This window comes from Rhea americana, unplaced genomic scaffold (assembly GCF_003343005.1).
Source record: "Rhea americana isolate MKP2758 unplaced genomic scaffold, rheAme1 scaffold_32, whole genome shotgun sequence".
Lineage (NCBI taxonomy): Eukaryota > Metazoa > Chordata > Aves > Rheiformes > Rheidae > Rhea > Rhea americana.
In genome coordinates, this window is record NW_028186446.1 from 3,081,549 (window position 1) to 3,106,576 (window position 25,028).

General features: G+C 37.4%; 1 protein-coding gene across 1 annotated transcript; it reads right to left on the reverse strand.

Moving 5' to 3' along the window:
• Nucleotides 1-1,046: 1,046 nt before the first annotated feature.
• On the reverse strand, nt 1,047-22,411 carry HEPACAM2 (HEPACAM family member 2). The gene is given in 10 exon segments (XM_085310580.1): nt 1,047-1,163; nt 2,825-2,898; nt 4,210-4,247; nt 4,372-4,396; nt 4,481-4,606; nt 7,821-8,117; nt 14,849-15,133; nt 16,487-16,837; nt 22,343-22,378; nt 22,381-22,411. Coding segments are annotated over 10 exon segments (1,380 nt in total).
• Nucleotides 22,412-25,028: the final 2,617 nt, after the last annotated feature.

Below are 25,028 nucleotides of genomic sequence, written 5' to 3' on the forward strand. Positions count from 1 at the left end.
TGTTTGCATACATAATTTGGACACACAGTTGAAGAAGTTATGTACACAACATTTTTAGTAGTGATAAGTACTGCATGCTAATTTAGTCACATACATATTGTGATTAGTATGTTTGTACAAGTGCATATTCTCCTTTTCAATTGTAAGAGAAACAGCATGMGTAATAAAAACATGGAAAATGTGATATAATAGGTTTGTTACCAAATGTAAATGTTACTGTCTTGTGCGCTGTTCTTAATTAGTAAGAAAGACTGTTGATATTCAGAACAGATTTATAATAGCTATGCTGCAATTACAAAAGGTTTACAAGGTATTCGCTTTATTTTGCCAGGAGGTGCCAGGAAGTAGGTAATTTGAATACAAACATGACTACCAAGCACTAACTGTATAAGCAAAACATTGCTCTCTGTCTGGCATTTAACTCAGCAAAAGTGTCTTCATGGAGTCCTAATCCAGGGTATTGCAGAGTTCTAACTAATGAAACAAAGACCCTTTCACTCTAAATCATTAGTTAAGATCCAGCTTAATATATTGGTTACTAAGATAACTAAGCATTGTCTGCTAATGGTTCACTGACCATGGAATACAACCACTGGTTATTGATCGGCTGACCAGTTTCAACACTGCAAAAAACCCCACAAAACCAAACCCAAAACCCAACAATCCCTAATTTTACTTGGCACACGGCTACAAGCTTTGGACTGAAGATTTAAACTACTCAATGGGAGGTGCTGAGGTATCAGTGTCTTAAAGAATTTGGAAAATTTGGAAATTTTAATTTGAAATCCTATATTTGAGGATCTTAGTTTTTTTTTTTTTTTTTTTTTTTCATAGTTAGGGAAAATTGGAGTGATGAAACAGCAGATTGGAATCTTGAGAAAAACTGAGGGATTGTGTAGGAAACCATGGGGGAACAGATGTGGCTTACATCTTTTTTCTTACTTTTCTCCCTGGAATCAGACATCAGCTGCCAAAATGTAACTTGTTATGTCATACCCAAAAGGATTTGTCTTTGAGTTACCGTATGAGTTTACACAGGCTTTAACTTACTGTTGGTGGTCTTGCTGCTGCTGCTCAGGAATATGTTGAATAACTTCATAGACTGTACTAAGCATATCCTGGCCTGAGATGAAGTCAGAGCCAGGAACAGATTGACTGGAAACCTAGAAGCAGCAAACAGTATTTCTGCCGTAATCACAAATAGGAAAAGATTCAACAGAAACAAAACTGATAGTGTAACTTCTCATTTTTTTTAACCACAGATCCTCATTTCTCCATTAGCATTTTTTGTGTGTGGTTTTAACAGTTCATCTCTATTGGTTTACATTTCACCTTGGGAGAGAAGTTTTCATCATATTTACAGTAAATGAACAATAAACTTAAATTCAATTAGCATCTTAAAAGATTTAGGATGAAGCTCTTGCATTTAATATAGGAAGTATTTATATTAATGTACCACAAGTAAGGAAGGAATATTTAATAAAGTGATATTTAATAATAATAATATTTAYATAATATTTAATATTTAATAAATAYGAGTGACTGRACATAAACCAGTGGAGTTTCTCCTGTTCCTTGAACTGTCACTGGAAATTAGAATGGATTTCATTGCTTTTACATCCATTCTGCTGTTTTGGTCAACARTGTCTATTTCTTGACTCACTAAGGCCCTGATTGTGCAAGATATTTAAATAAGGATGTGACTTTTTGATATGCTCCGCCCTAGGGATACCACAGTGTACTTAAGGCCATGATGATTTAGAACTTGAACTCTGTATYTCAACCTCCTATAGTCATGAACATTCACAGAGAGTTTGGCTTGTCTGYTTTCTCAAAGCCTTCTGTATTTGGTGCTGTAAAATTCCATCCTCTCCATTAACCTTTATTGTAACACTCTAGCTCTATATACGTTTCAATTTTTATATTAATTATTTAATTAATTATATTAATCCGTGATAGTTTTTGGCTAATAAATGTCATGTGTCTGACAGATAATAATAACAAAATAGGTATGACTATTGATGTGACCCTGTGTGACCCTGTTTAAGAGCCATCCCTTACTTGACTACGCTGGTGTTCTCCAGATGTACAACACTGTATTCCCAGAAATCTTCCCTGGAAACACTTAGTTCTTCTTCTTTTCAGTTTCAGTCRGTTGTCCCTAAATTCAGTGGGCATAGTTCTCATTTTCCCTTTGTCATTTTATATCTCACCAAAAAGATCACTAATGGCTTACAGAGTAATGTCAGCAGAGCCACAATGCAGAGGAAGTAGCATATGTAGCAGGGTTTTTTCTGCCAGCAGAATGCCCGTGCCTATTTCTTCCCCCACAATACAGGAAACTAACTGTCAAATGTTAAGTGAGATTTAGTTGGYGTGTTTTTACAACCAAAAATTTAAATACTCCCTTGAGACTTTTCTGCACTGTCAAAGATGTAGAGCATGTTGAGTGAGCAAGAATATTAGGGCCAAGAAGAAAAATGGCATCCCAGTAATTAATTTGCTTGTCTGACATGAGTGGTTCAGTGTTAAATATCTAACCAACACTAGCAATGTTCTTTTAATACAAGGTAACTGAACTGAGATTGTTCCCTTTAGAGCTTGAGTAGTTCCCTGCTGCACCGTGTTGACACAAATACCAAATTAATAATATAACTAAGGAAGAGTAAGTATTGGGTAAACACTAGTGATGAATATAGTCTATTTAAATATCTGTAAAGAGCAACAAGAACAAACTGACAAAAGGATTCTAGTACAGATATTAAGTACTCTTTAAGGAATAAAAAAGAAACTAACTATCTGTTTATGGTGTAAAATCACATACCCTGGATCCACCAGCAAGATCAGGAACAGCAACAAATTCATATATTCCAAAGTCATCTGAAGCACTTTCATGTCCTAAAGTTAAAACAAACAAAATATTAAAAGAATATATCAACGTGTAATATGAATCCAGAARAGGCAGCTTAAATATGGATGGGCAAACTCATTTGKCCTAATTTTTAAAACATCTGAATATTGTTTTTTTTAATCTGCTTTAAACCATTCCACTGCCAACATCCTAAACTGTCTCTGCCTTGGAACAATGTAGGGCACCTGCACAGCCAGTTTGCACAGTGCTTGGCTGGATTCAACACCTCAGACTAAGCAAAGTCACTAACTTCATTAACAGTTTTGGTAGAGCCATTGGGACTCTCTTTGTTGGAGAACTAAACATGCAGCTAACCAAGGCCCGTTCCATGACCATGAGACTGAACTACTTTCATTCCTAATAGGCAAGGGACCTAGTCCATAAGCTCCAGGTATCCTGAGAYAGAAAAGAGATCATGTTACTAGTGTCACAATATTAAACCAGTTGACAAATTGTACCTGGGACTTCAGATACAATCTGTAGTTTGGGTAGGGGGTCTCTTTCTCTACCCTCATTAACTTGCCACTGTCCAGGAGATCTGAGACTCTTGGTAGTCTCTTGGAACTTCACTCCSTGGTACAGCCTGCAGCACTAAAGACAGCATTGGGATTCTCTCCTCTTGTAACACTTGCTGGTGTGAAGCACTCTCTATGCTACAGAAAATTTTTTTTACCTTCCTAAGTGCCATAAATTTCCCTATCTTCTATGCAGAGTGCAGCTGTGGTGCTTTGTCAGGGAAGGGATGGGGAGAAAAGTGCCACTCCAGTGCAGGATGGTGTGTTTCCAGCCTCTCCCTTCCAGGATTATGTCGGAAGGATTATGAAGGGAAAAGAAGCAGTGAYAAAAGCACACTGGGACCAGATGACTTAGAGAGTAGCAGCACAGAACTGAGTAGTGACTAAAGCATATACAGTACAATTTTGGAATTGCTTGGTGCCAGGAACATTCAGAAGAGTTGTTCTCTCACGGTATTTATCTCTCACTGCTATACCRTAATAATACTAATTTAGATCCTCTTGGACAGATACAGATACAGGCAAATAYGGGTTTTATCTTGGATTAAGCTTGAATTCAAACCAACAGACTATGTACATACTGGTGTGAACTCCAGACAAGAGCTACACCCGTGCTGATGTGTCATCATTTTGGTCTTATCTTAAGTCAGCYAACAGGAGTGTTTACAACGTAGTTCAAAATACAACTCCCTTCCTTTCCTTCTTTCTTTTTGTATCCAGAGACGCTCATTTTTGCAGAAATGGAATTTGACCTTATGCTCACATCTCTTTCATTCGTATTACCTGCAAATGTCTGTGCCTTTCTGTAATCAGTCTCTGGCCTAGAAAACATAAACATGATTTTCAGATTGATGTCACTGGCTAAGGAAAGAAAATTAATATGAAAAAAACACAATTCTCTTGGTGGAAATGACTGCAAGACGTACAAATGATTTAGTTTCATACCTACTCTGCAGCTTCTGTTGTATCACTGAAAAGAAGAGAAAAAGAAAAATCATTCTTTTTGCTCTAATGTTGCAAAAGAATAGCTGGAAGGTGCTTAACCATTACATACCTTTATAGGGCTGGTATCTTTTCCATAAGAATAGAAAGGCCATAACTAGGATCAAAAGTAATGAAATTCCAGTTACTACTGCAAGAGATGACAAAGATTTTCCTTTCTGAGCCAGCTTCTCCAATCCTGTGTCAAGGAAGATGAGTACTGTGTTTAGTCTCCTGCTCTGTATAATGTGCTATTATGACACAGAAAAATGCACCTTGAATTCATCTGAAGCTTGCAAAATTGTAAGTATGTATACACACACACTATATATATATATATATATTTATGTAAAATAGATATAAAATTTTGGTTATTGTGAATTGGTAATGATTTTATAGACATTGTTATATGTCTCTCTGTTTTATGTCTCTGTATGTTTTACTTCTCAATAGAATAGCTGATCTTCAGTTAGTAGCTTCTCCCTTCTCGCTGGGGCTCCCTTGGACCTACTGGAGACACAAGGCAACAGGCTCCCCAATTTCTAGAGGGAAGGGGCTAGGGTTCTGCCTGAGTATGGCTCATAAGCAATGAGTTATGTGGTACAATTTTTCCAACTTTAGAAATATGTAAGCCTAATGTGGATTGTATAACAGYAGGACTAATACTCGGGGGTATGTAGTAGAGCCACCTCAACAATACACAGTGCATGCCCACATGCATTCCACAAGCATATCAGATGTAATGCAGCTCTTCACAAGGATTATACATGAATAGCCTCCATGCTGTTTCAGTGTTTGGCTTTCAGCGTAGATCCTTATTCTACATGTAATGATGTGGTTCTTCCTTTCTCTATGGGTAGTTAGGTCTTCTGAATGGTTGGAGTTAGTCTGTTGTATCTAACTAGCAGTCCCCGTGTTATATACATTTTCCTGTCTGTGCATGAAAAGGTAGTTTGTTGGTCCCTGGAAAAAATGCTATCAGTCTCTCAGATTGTCTGCACTTGCTTAAATAAATAAAATGAAATACCTCATCAAGTGCAACTATCACAAAGAGTGGTATACAAGCTACAACACAGCAGCAAATATGATTGAGTATAGTCTCTAATATTATAACTGTATGCCTAAGATTGTGAAGTACAGTGTTTTTACCCTGGCTTTGCCAAAAGAATAAAGAAYTGTAATCATAGTGATCAAGCAATTAATTTTTGAAGCTGAAACCCATCAGTTGAAAGCAGAGAATGCCTTTTTTGGGGAAAAAGAAACTAGTGCAGATTATAGTTGGAATAGCCCAGAGCCAATGATTTATGAAAGTTCACAGTTTGATCCATTCTAYGTTTAAGGTTGTTCAATGTACAGACAGGACCCTTTCTGTTATTATGGTATTAGTAGCTACTTGAAGGCTGAGGACAGCACACTCCAGTGGCTGGTCACAGGAATGGAGGTCAAGACAACAGTATTTGTAACTCCTAGAACTACTGCAGCCCTATTGTATGTATGGCTGAATGCAGGTCTCCTTCCCTCCGGGTTTATTCCTTGTTTGAAACACATTGATATTCATACTTGTTTCAAGCAGTTTTTGCTAGGTGGGAGAGAAATCCTCCTAGCTGTAAGAGCTATATAGTAGGAAGGGATAACTGAACTATTGTATTTTTTTCCTAAAGACTTTCAGATCACTGATAGTCTGATTGTTGCTCCAATCCCATCAGAAGCTAATAAATTATGTTCACGCATATTCAGGTCCAAATATATTCACAGTATTTCTKTCCTTTGCTCAGATTTTTTGCTGAGATACCTATGAACAGCAGTTTTCCAGCTGGACTTATGGATTTCTTTGCTTAAAATACACAGAATATTTTTTTTTTTTAAAAAAAAGGTTTATTTAGGTGAAATATTTTTAATTAGGAAATGAATATTTTTAAGTGCAYTTGAACATACAAAGCCATGGATTTTGCTTTCTTTTGGGCTTTGAAAGGAAATCTCATATTAATTCATTACTTTGACAGTATTGATGAATATCCACATTCAAATCACAACTGATGTTAACTGTCAGGAGAAATGTGATTTTCATTTCTAATGGTGCATAGCAGCCCTGTTTCTGTTTTCTTTCTCCACTTACTGCAGTGTTTAGTTTTAAAGTGCAGTATTCTCACTGTAAAATTGTAACCTCTCTTCCTTGCAGGGTATTTAAGGCTATRGATCTGCGATGCTTACGTCCCTCAGCCTGAACAATGGACATCTGCTCTCCTTGTTTATCTCACCAACAAATGGCTGAGATCTTTGTTCTGAACAAACAAAACTGCTTGKTTTTTTTTTCTAAAAGGCAATGGATTAGGTATTGTTGAACATCAGCAGCATACGTTCCTTAAATGAAAATACTTCTATTGATCCTTAGTAAGAAGAGATACTAGACTTCCTCAACATCTTCTTTACTATGTGCTTTTCTTGGAGATTTCTGTTTCTCCCCCCCCCCCATCTCTCTTCCCCCCCCCTGCAAAAAAAAAAAAAAAAAAAAAAGCTGTGTTGCTATTTAACATAGGCACAATCGGGTGCAGGAACTGAACTTATAATGGAAGAGAAATAAAAGAGACATGGATTCAGCAGGACTTAGCAGTAAACTCATAGATTCTAAAAAATGAAAGGAAGACTCTGTTTACCAGCAGATCRTAATAAAACCATTTAGCAGCACTGCAAATACAGCTTGTATTATTATCATACATTAAACTAAGATTCTTATCATTGCTAATCACACTGGAAAAGTATTAAAGGACCCTCATTGCTGTTAGTCTCTGCCTGGTTACTTTGATCAGTGATGTGTGCATGAAACTATCCTATGTATTGACCACCTAACAGCCCTAAGACTCATAGCTCCTAAGAGTGACACAGAGAGCTTTGGACAAAACCTGGCTATGGTAGGAAGGGCCTAACTTGGCATTCATCATCATCTCCATTTATCTTTATCTTTATTTTATATAAGATTTTATATATAATATTTTATAAGATTTTATATAAAAAATCTTTATCTTTATTTTTATCTTTATCTTTTCATTTTTAAAGGTACAGAGTAAAAAAATAGAGTAAGAAATATATAATCTGCATATTAATTGGTCCTGATGAAGTTTGCCTATTGAGAAAGTATTTCTACTCCAGCAATAAAGCTCCAAATGGCCAAATGAGTTTTAGTGTCAAACTCCTACAAAAGTCCAGCATCTTAGCCATGACACACAAGGGTAAGCCATCGCAAGCCGTGACACACACAGGATAAATCCTCGACCCCCCCCCCCCCCATGGCCCCTTTACTTCATTGGTATCAGGACTTGGTTCTCATATATACTCTCTAAGAATGACTTCCTCCTTCTGGGGTGGACACTTCGCTCAAATGCTGCATTTGCTTAGCAATTAATTCATGTTCTTACCTACAGAAGTAACGATCACTGTGAAGTGAGCTTCGTCTCGTTTTCCGGTCACGTTGTTGAAAGCCCGGCACATGTAATCTATTGTCTTCTGGGCCACTTTATCAGATGTAACTTCCAGATGGGGTCCATATTTGATTACATGGGTGGTATTATCAGCCCTCTGAATCCACGAGTAAGTATTTGGTGGATTTGAATCAGCTGAGCAATCAAACAGTATAGCTTCTCCTACGTCAACTGTAAACACTGCCCCTATCTTCAGACCTTTATCTGATTTAACTCTAAGTCCATAAGGTCCATCTGCATTGAAGAAAAAAGAAACCATAGTGGAAAATTAAAAACAAAGTAGATATTTAAGGAAGGTATTTTAACATACATGCAATTTTTAACGTAGAATTGAACATGTAATTTTTAACTTAGAATTTTTTAATTAGGCTAGCCTTCAGAAGGGCTGTAATTAAACTCAATTATTTCAGTTAAAAGGCTTTTAGTACAATAATGTGATTTGTACTAAGTTTATCTCAGACTACACCCACTTAATATTGATCTAATTGCTGTTTAGAGAAACAGCACAGGTCTACGCATTGTTTAGTATGATAAAAATAAAGAAAACTGAAGAGTAGTTGGAAGAGGCGTGAGGTAAAGGAGCAGTTCTTTCCATGGGTGTATTTGACCCTTTATATTTAAATACCAAGCTTATTGATGTAATTCCTTTCTGTGAACATTTGAAAGTGAGCAAATTAACCTTGACATATATAAGCATCTATTCTAACGCTTTGCAGTATAATAATTACTTGTGGAATTATACTACAGGTATGAGACAGAGAGAGCATTTAGTGGGCTTCAATTATTTCAACATTTCAGTTTCTTTCAAGAGCAAGCTTCTTTCAAGAGCAAGCCTTTGAGCCTAAAGAAAGTTAGGCTTCTGCAGCTAATATAATCAGAAGAGACATATATTGTCCAATAGCCATGTGTTTGTCACTCAGAAATTTAAGCAGGCAAGTATTTTCTGGGTATCTTCATAGGAAAATGGGAAGAGAAATAATATATTTAAGTATGGTAATATTTCCTGTACTATTTTTAATAATCATTGAGGATCTTGGTTTTTTTTTACACCTTTAATCTATTTTTACACAGATCTAAGTATGAAAAATATAACGTAGAGACTATAATAATTGAAATGTGCTCTATTAAATTATCTTTTTCAATCCAAAGAACTGATCACTTTAATGTTGATAATACCCTAAGGGCTTACATGCATAACTAAAAATGTACAAACCTAATATTAACAGAWGCCACAAGAAGCTAGAAGAAAATATGCAGAGTGAACAGGAGTCATCTCTGTGACAAAGCTCTGCCAAGGGGCTCGCACAGAACGATAGAGCAGAAAGACTGGTAATGCAATAGTATGTGTATTCTAGATGGCCTTATTAAGTAATACTCCATCTTTCTATGATTGACTGGAAATATTAAAATARTACAGCTGGTTTTGAATGCGAAATTTCCTGCTGCATTAACGGAAATACTGTCATGTTTCAGACTCCATTTCTTACCAGGAATTTCAGGCTGACACTAGCCTCTAAAACACACACATTGTATTTATTTCGTGTTTGTCTTATTGTTGAGATTGATTTATTTTTCAACAACACTTAGGCAACCACCACATGGTTTTCTCTGTGCATTTTTTTCTTCTCTATTTATGTAGATTTTGAAAAGAGAATGTAGGCTATCACACTGCAAGCTCGTTTTAGTTCCTTTTTAAATAAATGCTCATATTTCACAATCTAAACTTGTCAAACTTCCGTTTTCTTTACTTATTTCTTAGTGGTAAGCTTCTTCCAGTTTCATTTTAAGGAAAGCCTAACATCATGCCTAATATTGAACTGGAAAATACAAACCAGATTCTCTACGTTGTGACTCAGTACTGCTCCAAACTATATTGCAGGGGACACTGGGAAGAATCAAGGCATTTTTAAAAACCTAGGTGCTGAGACGCAGGGCTCCTCGTTGATCACRGGCTCTGTCGTTCCTGCGTCATTAGCTCTACTGTATCCAAGAATCGGTTCACCACACAGTAATAAATGCTTCAGGAAACTGCAAAGCCATCACTACTAAACCTTTCACCTAGCTGATTTCACTCCGAGTGAACTTTTCTCTGCACGAGGAGGCCTTTCAGTACACCAGCCTCTCACTGGGGCTTAGAGGTAACAGCGAAACATTTTCCTTGTTTTGGATGGGAAGGGAAGGGGCCATACTGAGCAGTGACTTTTTCATAAATGAAAGCCCTCGTGCATCATTTATAGGGAGAAACTCACTTTTTTACTTTTTGGGTTCCTCCTGCCCAACTGTTCTGTTATTAGCTTTTATTTTCACGGATAATATAAGCATTGCTATATGTGAATAGAAATTAACTGCAGAAATATCTGACTGGTCTCCCGTGTTCCCTCACTGCAAAAGAGTCAGAACTGACTTCTGCTTTTATATTAATACCATGACAGTGCAGCATAAACAAGCAACACTAAAGCATAATTACATTTCAGTATGAAAGCCGCAAATCAAAAGAAACCATTATAAAAACTCCAACATGCACTGGAAGTATGTCAACAAAAAAAGAAATAATGAAATCTTGGCAAGGTCTGAAAAGCAGCATTCCTTGAAAAAATTAGGACAAGCATCAAGTAACCCTTCTGCCGTGCTTGTATCAGATTTTTGCCTCCTCCTAGACATCTGTACACCACTGTAATACCTAAATATTAGGATTTGAGACGCATCTCTAGTTTCATTAAAGKATGTTGTCATTCTTGATATGAGGATGGTTCTGAAAAGCAGATGATTGACAGTTTCCTCTCTAGGATTAAATGTATTCTAGCTTTTTGAARTCCAGAGGAAGGAAATCCCACTTAATCTATTAAATTCAACTCCATCACCACAATACAGCAGTTTCTGTTACAGCCTCTATAACAGCAGCTTCTTCCAGTCTTGAAATAATGTATTTCTGGATCAAGATACTGCAATAATAATGTTCTGTGGTGCCCTATCATTAGAGTAAATGGAGAAGTGAAAAAAAGTTAATGAAAAACGACAAACCAAACTAAACACTTTTGATTCTCAGTGAAAAAGCTGAATAATTGCCTTCATGGATCAGGCAGTTCTACTTCTCCTTTGCAGTATCATTCTCAACAGAAACGAGTCTCTTGTCTCAGTAAAGCCAGTTAACTAAATGACTTGTAAAGTAATAAATCACCTGTTCTGAGTAACAATTTACTGCTCTGTGGGAATATTTCTAATTGCTCCTATCACCATGAGACTGTTACAGTTTCCAAGCAGATGGCAGGTATTTACTGTGAGTGACYTTTTTTTTACCACTTACAGTAACTCCCCCGCAGCAATGGCATATGGCACACAGAGATCCTGGGGCCTGTTCTGGATTGTTATTGACAACTGGTTGATGGAAGACAAACTGCCTCTGCCGGCAGCGCTGGGCCTGAATGATGGGACTTAATAGAGCTCAAGAAGYAAGATCCTCACTCCCATTACTGATTTGAACAGGGGTAGCACCACAGGTGTCGCAGTCTTTCAATATTGCATTGTTTTCCTTTAATATTTTCTTTGGATTTTAAATTATGCACAAAGCAAACCCTCAGTTCTGATGGAATTAAAAGCACCTTCTGGAAATGTAAATCCTTTTAAGAATATTTCCATATGTGGAGAAAAACTGAATCTCAAAATATWTTAGTATATCAAAATCACTCAGAGAAAAGTTCCAGAAATTTGAATGTTGAARTAACTTTTTAAAGTTCTGCAAAACAATAGGTTGAAAACAGATTTTCATTTCAGAACCTGGAATGATTTTTCAAATCTGTAGGAAAATACATGTAGTTCAGTGAGGGAGAAGAGAGGAAGCAGTACAAGAAGTGAGACTAAAGAGCACACAGCTTGTGACAGCAAGCGTCCCAGACACCCATCAGTGCAAAACGCTCTCTGGAGCCAACTGTGCATGCAACAAAGCAGAAATCCGAATGCTGAACAGACTGCCACAAGTTAACAGAAAAGTCAGAATGGTTGTGAGAGTAAAAGATATTTATCTAGCCTAATCTGATGTGTGAGAGACTGTCATGTCGTGCTGGATATAGTGTTCCAATATTTTGTGTAGCTGCTTTTTGAAGGGAGAGGCAKAGAAGGCCCATTCATATTTTATTAAAGAGAGGAAAGCAATACAGGCAGCACATTGATAYGTATGCAGCTCTCATTCTTAGCACCTTAAGCACTTAGGTGAGCTGAGACTGTACAACAGCAGATGTGCTCCTTGGAGGAAAGAATTTTTTATTATTATTAGTATTAAAGGGACATTAATACTCCATCACTACTGGTTATTTCCTTGCAGAGCATTTTATCATGAGTCCTCCAGCTAATGCGAATGGAAGGTCAATTCGCATCTATGCAGACACTTTTCTGCAGTTCCTTCACCACGTTTGCACTGCTGTCATTTGTCTAAGCTGCACCTAAGCGATCAGCTTTCTCCTAACAAAGTCCTTCTTAGTTTTCATAATTTGGACATAACTTGTTTATCCTTTCCTGGTGCTATGTATAGACCCCCCTCYAGATGCCAGACGCCCATACCTCCCATCAGATTCTTCCAACTTATAATAAAAGTAAATAAATAGCAGAATGGTTAATCAGAGAAAAAGAAGGAGAAGGAAAATATGACTTAGTGAGAGGTGTAGCTACCTCATACCAAGTGTAAGGCATGAGCTATCTATCACTTGCAATATTACAGAGCCAGGCAAAGGCAGGAGTGAGCACGGACACATCCCATCCCATTCCTCACATTGGGCCAGCTGTGCTATGCTATTAGGTAAAATGGTTATMCCTGAACAAGGCTGGTATGATGGCAAAGTAAATCCTCACCTGCCTACTTGCAGCTCTTCTCCACTGTAAAGGACACTTCGACCCCTAAGGACATGAAGATTATAGCCTGGCAAGGTCACACACCACACAYATAGCATGTGTTACTTGCAAATCATGAAGGCACTGGGAGCTGACATTACAGGAGGGATAAGGAACAAAGTGAGAGTGCCCTTTCTAAGATTTAAAGCATAATTGTTGATGTTTCATCTGAGATTAAACCAATCTTTTGTCTCCTCTAATTCATTCCATCAATGAACTCAATCTACATTCATAGTTAGAGTTTCTCAGGTGTTTTTTATATGTTTTCAAGACCTTAAAAATCAACAATGGTCTTTTTAGCTAAATATAAACATATCAGTTTGCTTAGAACTCATTTAAACAGATACCTTAAAAACSACCAACAGAAAACTCTCAGAATAAGTCACACCAGCGTCCTGTAAGCAATGATATTAGCACTACTTCAGGCTGTCATAGCCTAATCATCATGGCCTATTACGGAATTCTTTGGTGATGCTACTGGTCTAATCTTTATCCTGTCACTTGAATGACACCTTTTGACTGGGGGGTACTGGCAGGAGCTTGGAATTGGGTTGTTAGATCTGCCTAACAGGAATCTCCAATCTGATTCTTCTCTTATCCTCACCCATAAATGTCTGTAAGCAAGTTGTCCAAAGAGCTACCTTGTCATAAAGACAAAATTAAATCTGAATTGAGAATCTTCTTTTTTAAGTGTGTTGAAGAACAAGGTACTTCAGCAGAAAAAAAAWAWTTCTTTCATTAGACTAATATAGCTGGAGAAAAAGGGTTTAGAGGCACACAAATCTCTCATCCTGTGTGAAAAAGGAAGAGACAATCTCAAGCAATGTAGCAGCCTGGCACTCTTTYTTGGATTTTACCTAAACTACTGAGTTCAAACTACTTACAAAACTTGTTTCTCTTAAAACGATTAAATGATTACAGTTTCYACAGTGCTATCTCTTTAGGCACCCATGCAAATAGGTAGTGAACAATAACAACAGTAAAATAATGAATAGTTCTGAAACCCAAACTGTTAGCATCTCTGAATTTTGTAGGAATCAGSATGTAACCTTTTAATGGAATTAAGGAAAACCTTTGGAACATAAGAATGGACTTCTTGTACCACTAAATTCAATCTTCCACTATAGTAAACCATCATATCATAGAATCACATTCATGAATTTGTCAAGTCCATTGTAAAARCAATTTGCAGAGCTTTTGCAGAACCTCCTTACTACCATAGTTAGCATCTAGTTTCTGTTCCAAAYGCATTCATGGCTAGTTCAGGGTTTAGTCTTCTGCCAACACTATTCTTTATGCAACTTTTTTTTCTCTCTCATGTTTACCACTTGATGTGGAAAGCAAGCGCTTCTCCTTTCAGCTTTTATTTTGCTAAACCAAAATGAGTTCTTTTGGTCTCTTCTTGTAAGGTAGGGTCTTCTGTTCTCTCTGAGTTCATTGTTCTTAAATATGGATCACTGGAACTGTATACAGTATTACAAACAAGGTCTCATCTTGTATGTGGCATTAGTTTTCCCCTTATTTATTGGAAATACTTTGCCAACACACCCTAGAATTACATGCATCTTTTTCATGGCTGAATCCCACTGCCAATTTAYAGACATCTTGTGATCAGCATAATCCCTCAAGTTCTCTGCCTCAGTTATTTCCATACAAATCTCCATCTTATCAGAAGTTCATGCTTCTGTTCTCTAGCTGCATAACCTTGTATTTCGCAATAGTGAAAGTGAGTTCTATTACTGTTTTTCAAATTCATTCAGTCCTCCTACTTTTATATCACAGGTGAACCTCACTGACATACTCCCAGTCTTTATGCTGATATAATTAATGAAAGTATTAAACAGGTTTTGGCTCAAAATGATTATGAGGAATTCCACCCGTAACAATCCTTCAAAAATCTACCATCTTAACAACTACATAACACAGAGTAATTTTAAGAAGTAAAAGGTTACAGCTGTTACAAATAAAATTATTTTCAATAATACATATAATGTTGACTCAACTGCATATTTRCCATAGTTAGAGATACTCTCTCCGGCCAAAGCAATTACACAAAGGTAGTTAGGAATATTTAAAGTACTCACAATATATGGTTGGTGCAATTATCTCGCTTTCCATTGCACTGACAGGATTGGATACCAAACAGCTGTAATTCCCAATGTCTTCTTTTACAACAGGAAGAATTAAAAGTGTCGCATTGTCTGATGAGAAGGTGTAATTAGGGCCAGCAGGGAGACGCTTGCCATTTTTCATCCACTGGTAGACTACCCTTGTACCTTTTCCCACAGTACATTTTAATGTCATGTTCCCTACATACTCCACTACCCCTGAAGATGGTTCAGTATGTACAATTGGTTTTGTGACAGGAACTGTAAAGTAAATAGATAAGAAGAGTTATAAAAGTGACTAGCCAGTACACTATAGTCTTCACTGTCAAGGTGATACAAATAGCAGCCATATTCTCTKGGAAGTACTCATGTTTCAATTTTTGGTTGTGAAATATGGTTAAAAGTTGAAAAAAGAGGGCCAAAGTCTCAGCTGGTTACTGCAAGAATTGTTCCAAGTACTTAAATAAAACTAGAGTTTCTTTTACTGTCACATACTGTGGACACTGTCTCATGAGCAAAAGACATTACCTGCAGCCACAAAAATGAAAGCGTGCAAGGCATGACAGTGCCCAYAGTATGCRACTCCCTCAGTATTATCTCATGTAACTTGCTCAAGACTGAGAATGCCTGAAATAYGCTGTTCGTCAAGTCATCATGATGATTGCAAAATGGAAAAGGCATGGGAGTTTAGTGGCAGCTACAGTTTTATCATGCTAACATGCCATTCATTTAATTATTTCTAGCCCAAMAGTTACAGTGCTCCATCCATACAATCCATAAATTATAATAGTGTCTTACCATTCTTTTAGATCATTCTTTTCTGTTTTCCTTTCTTATCCCCACTGGACAGAACAGAGTACAAATAGTGGACTTTAGTATTTCAAGAATTCAGATCTGGCATTTTTTTTTAACAGACACAAAGTCACCAGCAACAGTCAGTGACTCCCCTTTGATAATTACAGAAGGTAAGAGACATTCTAGGCCCAAGTAAAGATCTAAACTAATAAAAGAGAGGATGAAGGGCCAGTCAGCTCTTTTCTATCTGACTGAGAGAGTGTAGAGTGCAATCAAATCTTTCAGTAAAAGGACTGAAGACAGTGATCTGCAAGAGCCTACGGGTGGGGTCAAATTTTGACCCCTCAAATTCCCTTGTGTTCTTCCCTGACTTACAGACACCTTTGCACAATCCTCTAACTTGCAGGCAGAATAAAATCCTGAGTTGGCAAATGGCTACAGAATTTCCTCAGGGAACGGCTGTTCAGGAAAAAAGACTACTTGAATGTTAATGCGTCCTCATGACTGATAGAACAGTACAGCCTTTTGAAACATTACTTCTTATCAGTCTGTCTAATTTCATGTTAATTATTGATTTCTATACTTCAGTTTTTTACTTATGACAAATACTAGTCAACGTACTAATTTTGTCTGAAGATGACATATTGTATCATTCCCCCAGCAGCTACAGAAAATAACATAATTTACTTAATTGTTAGTATTTACTCATGCCCAGTTAGATTAAGTTATATACTATTGTAGCTGGATTCTAAGAATGGGTACTTCAAAACTATTGCAACTTTATTTGCAAAATGAAAATACTATATTTTACTAACTTACCATCAACAGCTACTTGAATCTTTTGACTGGCAGCTATTGTCCTATTTCCACGGACATTGACTTTTACAATGTAATTGCCCTCATCACTGATATGTAATGGATTGATCATCAAAGATGCATTCGGTGGTATGAGGGTAAATTTGTGCTGATATTCCAAGTCTGGAACTACCGTCTGATTTACAGAGCCAAGCAAGTATTTTGGATTAGTTTGAGGCCTTTCAAACAGCCAAATAATCTGGACTTCAGAAGCCGTAGTGTTGAAATTATAGTTCACAATAAGATGGAGTGGTTGCCCCTCAATACCATGGATAGTATGAGATGGTACCGTCAACTTTAACGCAGAACAAACACCTGCATAAAAAAGAAGCAACAAAAAAAAAAAATAAAAATAAACAAAGCCATACCACAAGTAGGAGCAGTGGAAAATTCAAATGAGAAATTCTCATAGAAAAAAAGAATTAAAGTTTATGTTTTTTTTTTTAATGGCTATGACTCAGATTTCAGGGAAGAAAGAGGAAAACTCTCAGTGACTTCAGTGGAGTTTGGTCTAGCTATGTAGCTCCAGCTTTAAAATTTATGGAAAGCCAAAGCTGGAAAGGATATTTGTGATCCCTGGGCAGAGGACATTCTGTTGTTAAAAGTCTGACAAAAAATGAGAAAAAGTTCATTTGCCTTATAGTTTTAAGTATTTTCACTTTAAAATTGTCCTAGTTTTTAGAACTTACGTTGTCTAACTGTCTAGGACTGCAGGCACAATTTGTGTTTTGGAGGGGTTAGCCAGGGAGAAATTTCTTACTATTATTTTGTCATCTGCACTGAGAAACCAACTGAAGAATCTAACAAGTAACAGTTTCATGAATTTGTCCAAATAAAATAATATGTAGTTACGATTGTTGCAGGCACRGTACACTTAAGACTATATTCCAGATACTAGATCACAAAAGTCAATTATTCCAGTTGTAGAAAACAGCAGAATTAAAGTTTGCTGTTGATATGGACAAAAGCAAAATTTCGTGTTTCATGATTAATCCTCCGCTCCAAGAATCCTGCCTCCTTTAGGGTGCAAAATGGCCACTAGTTCAGTTCCTTGTCTGCTTTCCCATGTTTTATTTCCTAATCAGTCTTCATTGTGTCAACCTTAGATTTATAGTATATTATTAAAATTTTGCTCTTAGGACTGAGTGATCAATTTCTATGTGAACTTTTCCACGGCACTCTTAAGTGTAGCAATGGAGTGAAGCACTGACATTAATGAATTGATTTCATAACACCAGTATAATTGATAAGACTTTGCAGACCAGGACTTGAAGCATAAAGAAAATTAACAGCAAAGGTATCCACTGATTTTGGATTACCAGTTTGAGATATCAAGGCCTGGATTTTTCAAAACACATACAATTACAAATAGCATTTACTATGTTCAAGATACACCTCCAATTGACTTCAGTTACTGCTTTGAGCACTCAGCATTTCTGCAAAGTGCAAGTGCTAAGTCAAAACCCCAGAAACAGGCAACCTCCTATTAGTACATGTAGTTACATGTACATAGTACACTGATTTATGTAATCTGTCCAGCACATAGGAACTCACTGGAGACTGAAAGAATGCATTTGACAGGGCAGCATTCAGCTGCTTTCACCACGTACCATCCATTCTCCTCCTGCTACTGAATGTCTAATTCTTCACACACTTCCAATGTTTTATCTGCAATAAAATAACTCTCCTGCATACCAGTACATATACCCTCTYGGAGAAAAGGGGGAGCAGGGAGAGCTATGTGACAAAAATGGTATGTAACTGTGCTACTAAAGATTAATATAACCGATAATTGTTTCTTGCATTTCCTAGCTTCAGAGTATGTGTCTTTATGACAAAAAGATGTTTGTTAAAGGCTCATGTGTGTCTAATTTCTTAGGTTATATAACAGCAAGGGATATAAAAAATCAATTTGGTAGAATAATATGGCATCTGTATGTCATGTCTTTTGGGTTAGAATCTTCAGATTTCACTGCACAGCTGTTTACCACTTGAGCTGATAGAGCTAATGCAAATAAAACAGTGCTGTGTGACTGTGGATTAGGGTAGGGTTATGAAAARGGGGTAGGGGGTAACAGATGCAGCACAGAAATATATAATGCCAGAAATTCATGTCAGAGATACTCTTGGAGGGCATGAAAAGAAGCAGAGCAGAGAAAAAGATATGGTGGGGTGTGGGAGAGGACTTGGTCCTGGGTGGCTAGCAATGTTGTCTGAAGGTTCTGCACAAAAAAAAAAAATCCCCAACAACAAAAAAACCCCTCCATGATACTAAGCCTATTTCAGGAAGAACATATATTTGTGAAGAAATCTCTGGTCATATTCTGTCAATTCAGCAGCTAGGAAGATCTGGTCAATACAAAGCCAGCTACAAGCCTATAAAAAAGTCACTTTGTAGCTGGCTCCTAATTCTAATTAATTCTTGCCTCCCACCTGAACACATTTCAGGAAGCTGAGCAATATTGTATCAACCACAAAAGATAGTTCCCAGCATGAAAACCAAAGGGAAACAGCTTATTGTAACTACTTGGTGGAGCACTCTAGGGGTGATGTGTATAAAGCAACTGAAACATGACTGAAAGACTGGCAAACCCACTTTCTCCAGAAATAAAGAGGAAGAGGGCAGAYGAGACTTCTGACTGCATGGACACTGGTGTGGAAAGCAAGGTGTAGGACCAGCTCGGATGGGAGTAAAATGGCRCAGGGGAGGAAGAGTGTTAGAAAAGAGATGAAGAGACTTAAGTGGAGGATGGACAGGAGGGACATACTGACATGTTAACTTTTTCTAGATCAAAAACCTGAAGCATCTGAAGCATATCAGATTAAAGCTTTCCTCCTACCCTTTTCTAAAAATGCTTGTGCCTCATGTTCTTACATTATTTTCTAATAGTGCATGACTCTTAGGGACTTGCTAAACTCTGGCTAATGGGATATCAGTTTTGTTGGTTTTTGTAACATTTTTCAGAGGTGGATTCTCCCCTTGCAAACCTTACATTACAGATCAGATTTAAACTGTTGTTACCTATGTGAAAAAAACTGAAAAAGCACAATTCCTCAGCAAAATCCTTCACAAAATATTTGATGTTGAAGATATATTTCATGTAGCCCACCTAATACATTTGAACTTTTAAAACTCTTTAAATCAAGTCCTATAAATTGAAAATACTGGGAAATCTCTAAATGAATAATTGAAAGATCTGGCCACATCCTTTCTCCCTCTTTACACATGAAATTATTCGATTTCTGAGTTTATGCAGCTTCCAATAACTGATTGTACTGTGCACAAGAAGCTAGTGACAGCTGCTATAGTAATCAGAAAATATGTATAACTTAATTCTCAGATTTGTGTGCATAGAAAATTGGCAAAGAACAAGCAGATCTAGCAAGCACAGGGATAATGGGAACCACCAGTATAAAAGCTATCACCATAACTGAATCTCAAACATTTTCATAGAGAATAAGAGAGAATTTCATATAAAATAAGAGAGAATAAGGAGAAATGTAGCTGGAAAATTTTACTTATATCAAGTTAAAAAATGTACCAATAGAAACAGTAAAAAAAAAACCCTTTAACTTCGTTCCTGGTGATCTGTGGAGAAAAGTGGCTCCATTTAAGARCTTAGGAAAACATTCTGAATTGCAGTTAAGGAAATTCCATTTGCAAAGACCAGAAAAGAAGGGCTGTTTTCCCCTTTTCCAGGCAGTGGGCTGCAGTCCGTTAAGAGTGGCTTGGGAGCGACCGGGGTTTTGCTGTTCACTCCRAGCCTGAGCCTGCTAAGGTGGTTTCATAAGGTGCAGTCAGCACGTGGGAACTCCCCTACAGCTGGGAAAGGTGAGGGGAAACAGAGACCGAAGTTTGGAGAAGTCGTTATCAGATAATGCTATTCAGTAAAAAGCTGGTGTTTTATAGCAGGAATACCAGGTGACTTCTGGATTTCACAGAGATCAAATCTCCTGCAGTCTGGAACATCAGACTAATTTCATACATTTTTACTTTTAAGGTTCTTATGACTAATCCTTGAATTAATGTAATAGTAAAATCAAGTCAATGGGGCCAAACTCAGTGAAAAACAGAAATAATCTGCTAGGCACATATCCCTTATTATTTAAACCTATCTCTATAGCCTTCTAAATATAATACGCATTTTTCCGTCAGGATGGAATTCCTGAAACTAGTTTTTATACAATGACTATAAGCAAAGTGGGTTGTGCCAAAATGACCTCCATTAGTAACTCAGGGATCTGTGTTTTGCTATCACTAGTATTAGCAAGCACAACAGAACCGTTGACATAAAACAAGGGCTGCAGCTTTAGTTTAAATAAAAACTATGACATAACTTTTGAGTTTACTGCATAAACCAAAACCTGCTTAGCGAGGTTTTATCATTCTCTGAATTTAACACGCACATCTCCTTRTCAAAGTGAGTTTGGATTCTCAACTGCTTTGCACATGAGCGATCATTAAGCTCTTCCAAGAATACTGCACTTGGTCTTAATTGCCATTAAATCAGTGGCAACACTTTCTACAATTTTTGCAAATATGTTCATTTGTGAAAAAAAAGAGATAATATGGAGCAGGAATTCTGCTATTTTCATCTCCATTTAAAGGGAGGAACTGAGGCATAATCTTTATGAATTTGGGATTTTCACTGAACAGAGGGTTTTKTTGAGCTTGGCTATTTGACTTAATTCTAGCCACCGAAACCAATGTCTTCAGTGGGCTTTGTATCCCACCCCCAATGAGTCTGATTCCTACCATGACAAAAAGTACAAGTTACACATTTCTCAYACTAAGAAATTTGTAGTTCTGAGTTAGAGAACAAGATGAGACTTCCTGGTGAACACACCAATATTTGTTGTAGGATTTTAATCGAAAAGGTCCAACCAAGATATAATGCAGATAAAGAACTGTATTTTTATCAACTAGAGTTTTCATTTTTAAAGAAGAAATCTGATAATCTTCATATAAAACTGTAGCTGTTTTGAAACCAAAGGGCTTTACAAAGTATTTAACTCAAAATCGAGGAAAATAGTTTACTGTATATGAAGCTAACAGAGAGGATAAGAGAAAAATTGTCCTTACCCATGAACTAGTAGAGGATGTAGTAAATTTGTAAAATTATATATTCCTTCTGTTAATATTTAAAAAACAATTAAGTACAGCAAAAGTGAATTACAGGAGTTTGTAGAAATTTAACTTTATCTAACATTTATTGACAGGAAATTGCTATAAAATGCATAAACATCTATTTTTTACCAAATGCAAAGATAACATGTATGTTTAGGAAAACTGCACCCAGATACTGAACAAAAGTACTATTAATGGAAAAGACATCTTCATATGATCAAAAGATTAAATTATTTTTAATATCAAATACATTTAAATATTGAATATAAATTTTACCTAATAACTATAAGGCATCACAATAGGAACTGAAAAATAAGTCAGCACCACTACAACATCATGCRTTTTTAAAGAGATGAGTGACATCTATAATAAACTTTGGCTCTGAACCTGTCAAGCCTTGTCAAAAAGAATGCACCATGTATATATTACTTAGTAAAAAACGGCACTATATATATATATACAGTCAATGTCAATGTTTTATTTACAGATATGTATAGTGCTAAGTTTCAACAGTTTATAAAAATTTCTAGTTCCATTCACAAAATGGTGGCACTTGCTGATTAAAACCCTTTAGACTACTTTCTTAAAATAAAACATCTGACAATATAATAGAAAAGTCTTTAAGTTTAGGAGTATAAAAATAAGTCACATTTCCACAATGACAATCAAATACAATTCATACCGTTCCTTACCTACAAGTAGAAAATATATTTTGCATTGTAAGTCACAAAGTAAGTTGCTAAAGGGCTCCATGAAAGCATCCTGTCCCATACAAATACCACCTTCTTCTCAGTGTTAAGTCAGAGCTTGGACCAGCAGCTGCTGGTTTATTTGCTAGGAAAATCAGCAATGAGTTAACAGGCCCTATCCTGTCCCCTGCCTTGTGTGATTTGAATATGTGTATACAAAGAACAAAGGGAGTGGAGCACCTGTTAGATTAGTACCCATCCTCATTGCCTCTGACTTTATCATAACCCTTCCCCAGTACAGTCACCGCAAATATGACACAGAATATAATAAATGAGGTGCAGAATATGAAGCACTCTGAATTAATAAAAATAAGTGAATGTTCACATTGTACATGTTAGATAGGTATTAATGTCATATAGTTACACAGCGACATAAAAAAACTGCTGTGCTGTTACATTATTCTACTTATTTCAAACGAGATCCCAGTGTTCATACCTTTTTTTCAGATAACGTCTTTACCAGTGACACACTCATTTTCTGTTATATTAACATGTAATATTAAACAGCTATTACAGAGCCTTGCCTAAAACTTTTTTTTTTTTTTTTTTTTTAAAAAAAGGATAATAGTTAACATAGTAGCTAGGAAAATGATAAATCTTCCCTCTTTCTAGTGCTTTTTTCCTGTAACTTTTTCCTTAACATGCTTACTCAGAGATGATTTTCTTCCCTTACATGTATGTAATGTGAAAGGTCTATCAGGAATCTTCTAATAAAAAATCCTCTAGGTAAAGTGGACAAATTACTAAAGCTGTTGAGTTAGCTGCTTATTACTGTTTATTCTGCAGTAACTAGCATAAGTTTAAATTAAAATTAATGTATGCTTTGGACTTGTCCAAAGCTGTCACTCAGTGTACATATCTAATCAGCACCAAACCAGGCAACCCTCCCAGAGTTGTGTGTGCAGTAACAGTCTGCAACAGCAAATATTTGCATCGACAGAGATAGTTTATCCATAGAAAAACACACTTTAAGTTTTCACTGTACAGCACTTAGGCAGACTATTATGGATTAACAAATCTAAGKCTATACTGTATCCTGCCTTGTGTAGGAGGGATTGATTGCAAGGAGTCATCTCCTTTTCTCCCACCTACTATGTGCCTGTGCCGGTGTTAAGAGCAGGGGTCCTGCAAGGTGCTAACCAACCTCTGAATTTTACTGAAGTTAAAAGAAGATGAAAATTTCCAGAACCTTCCAGAATTTTTAGCAACTTCATATAATCGAAAGTAAGAAATACGTGAGTTATTTCAGAGCAACAAAAGYATATACAACAGTGATCCCAGCAGAAATGATGTCATTGCCCATGTGAGCTAGCAGATGAAGAGGACATTTTATATACTCCCAGGGGCTTCAAGCATCTATTCTCCTGCTCCTCCTGAATGCTGTTGATTATAATCTTTGTTTAATCCACTTAACTGTAGGCTAGGCATGTCGTATCTTTAACTTTTTAYAAAACCTGAGTTTTTTTCTATAGAATTTATTTTTTCTATAGAATTCTAGTTTGTACTGATTGTTAAATAGCATTTAGATTTAATACAAATCAAAGCTCACGTATTTATTTTTAATGGACRCAACCACATTAAAGTTGTATTAAAGCAACTTTATTTGTGGTAATAATATTCTGAATAATTTGGTATTTCAGCTATTTTTAGTTATTACTAATAACTTCGTGTTAAATTCACTAGAGATTTTGTGCAGAAATAACTAAGAATGTTATTTTCAATGGTAGMCAGAACAAATAAGTTCGTTAAAGAATAATCAAAGTTCATTTCATCATCCTGCCATCTAATACAGAATGAAATACACCCTTTTTCTTCAAACATATTCTGCAACAGGTGCTTGGGCAGTTGTGCAGCTGAGTAGTGGTATTAAGAAACATGTGCTGCGCTGATCTACATGTAGCATCTTCAAAGGGGGAGACAGTCTTCTCTGGAGTTAGGCTGCACTGGATACACTGGTAGCCTTACTCTTGAGTGTCACCTCTGYGTTTTATTTATTCAGAAAATTGCTTTCCAAGTCCAAAGAGTAAGTGACAAACACCCTATAACGTCTGTGCAACCTCCAAGAGAAATACTTGGCCTACTGCGCACTCCCGCAATCCGAAAAGCCAGTGTTATCAGGATACAAATAAAACCGAGGGGCCAAGGCAGATCACCTCTGGGGGCTACCGTGCCTCGGCGGCCTTCTAAGCAGCCGGTGGCAGAAGCAAACCGCTTCCTCCTCCTCTCCCTCTGACAGCCCTCCCCTGCGCAGCGCGCCGCGCCCCGCCGCCCGGAGCGGGGAGGGGCCAACGGCCGCAACCGCCCCCGCAGCCTCGCGCTCTCCCGCACGGCTCGGAGGCGCCGCTTCCTTCCCCAAGCGGGCGGCTCTCTGCTCGGCGGGGGGCGGGGAAGCGCYGCCGCCGCCGCCCGGGCCCGGCCCGGCCCCTGCGCGGCCGCGGAGGGAGTCGGCGCGGGCGCTGTCCCTCCCTCCCCCGCCCGGCCCGGCGTGTCAGTAGGCGGTGGCTGCGCTTCCAGCCCGCCTTCCCGCGCAGCGCGCTCGGCCCCTCCGGCGGAGCGGCCGGAGGCGGTGACGGGATTGTAGTTCTCGGCGTCCCGCTCGCCCCCGCGCGGAGGCCGCTGCCCCCGCGCG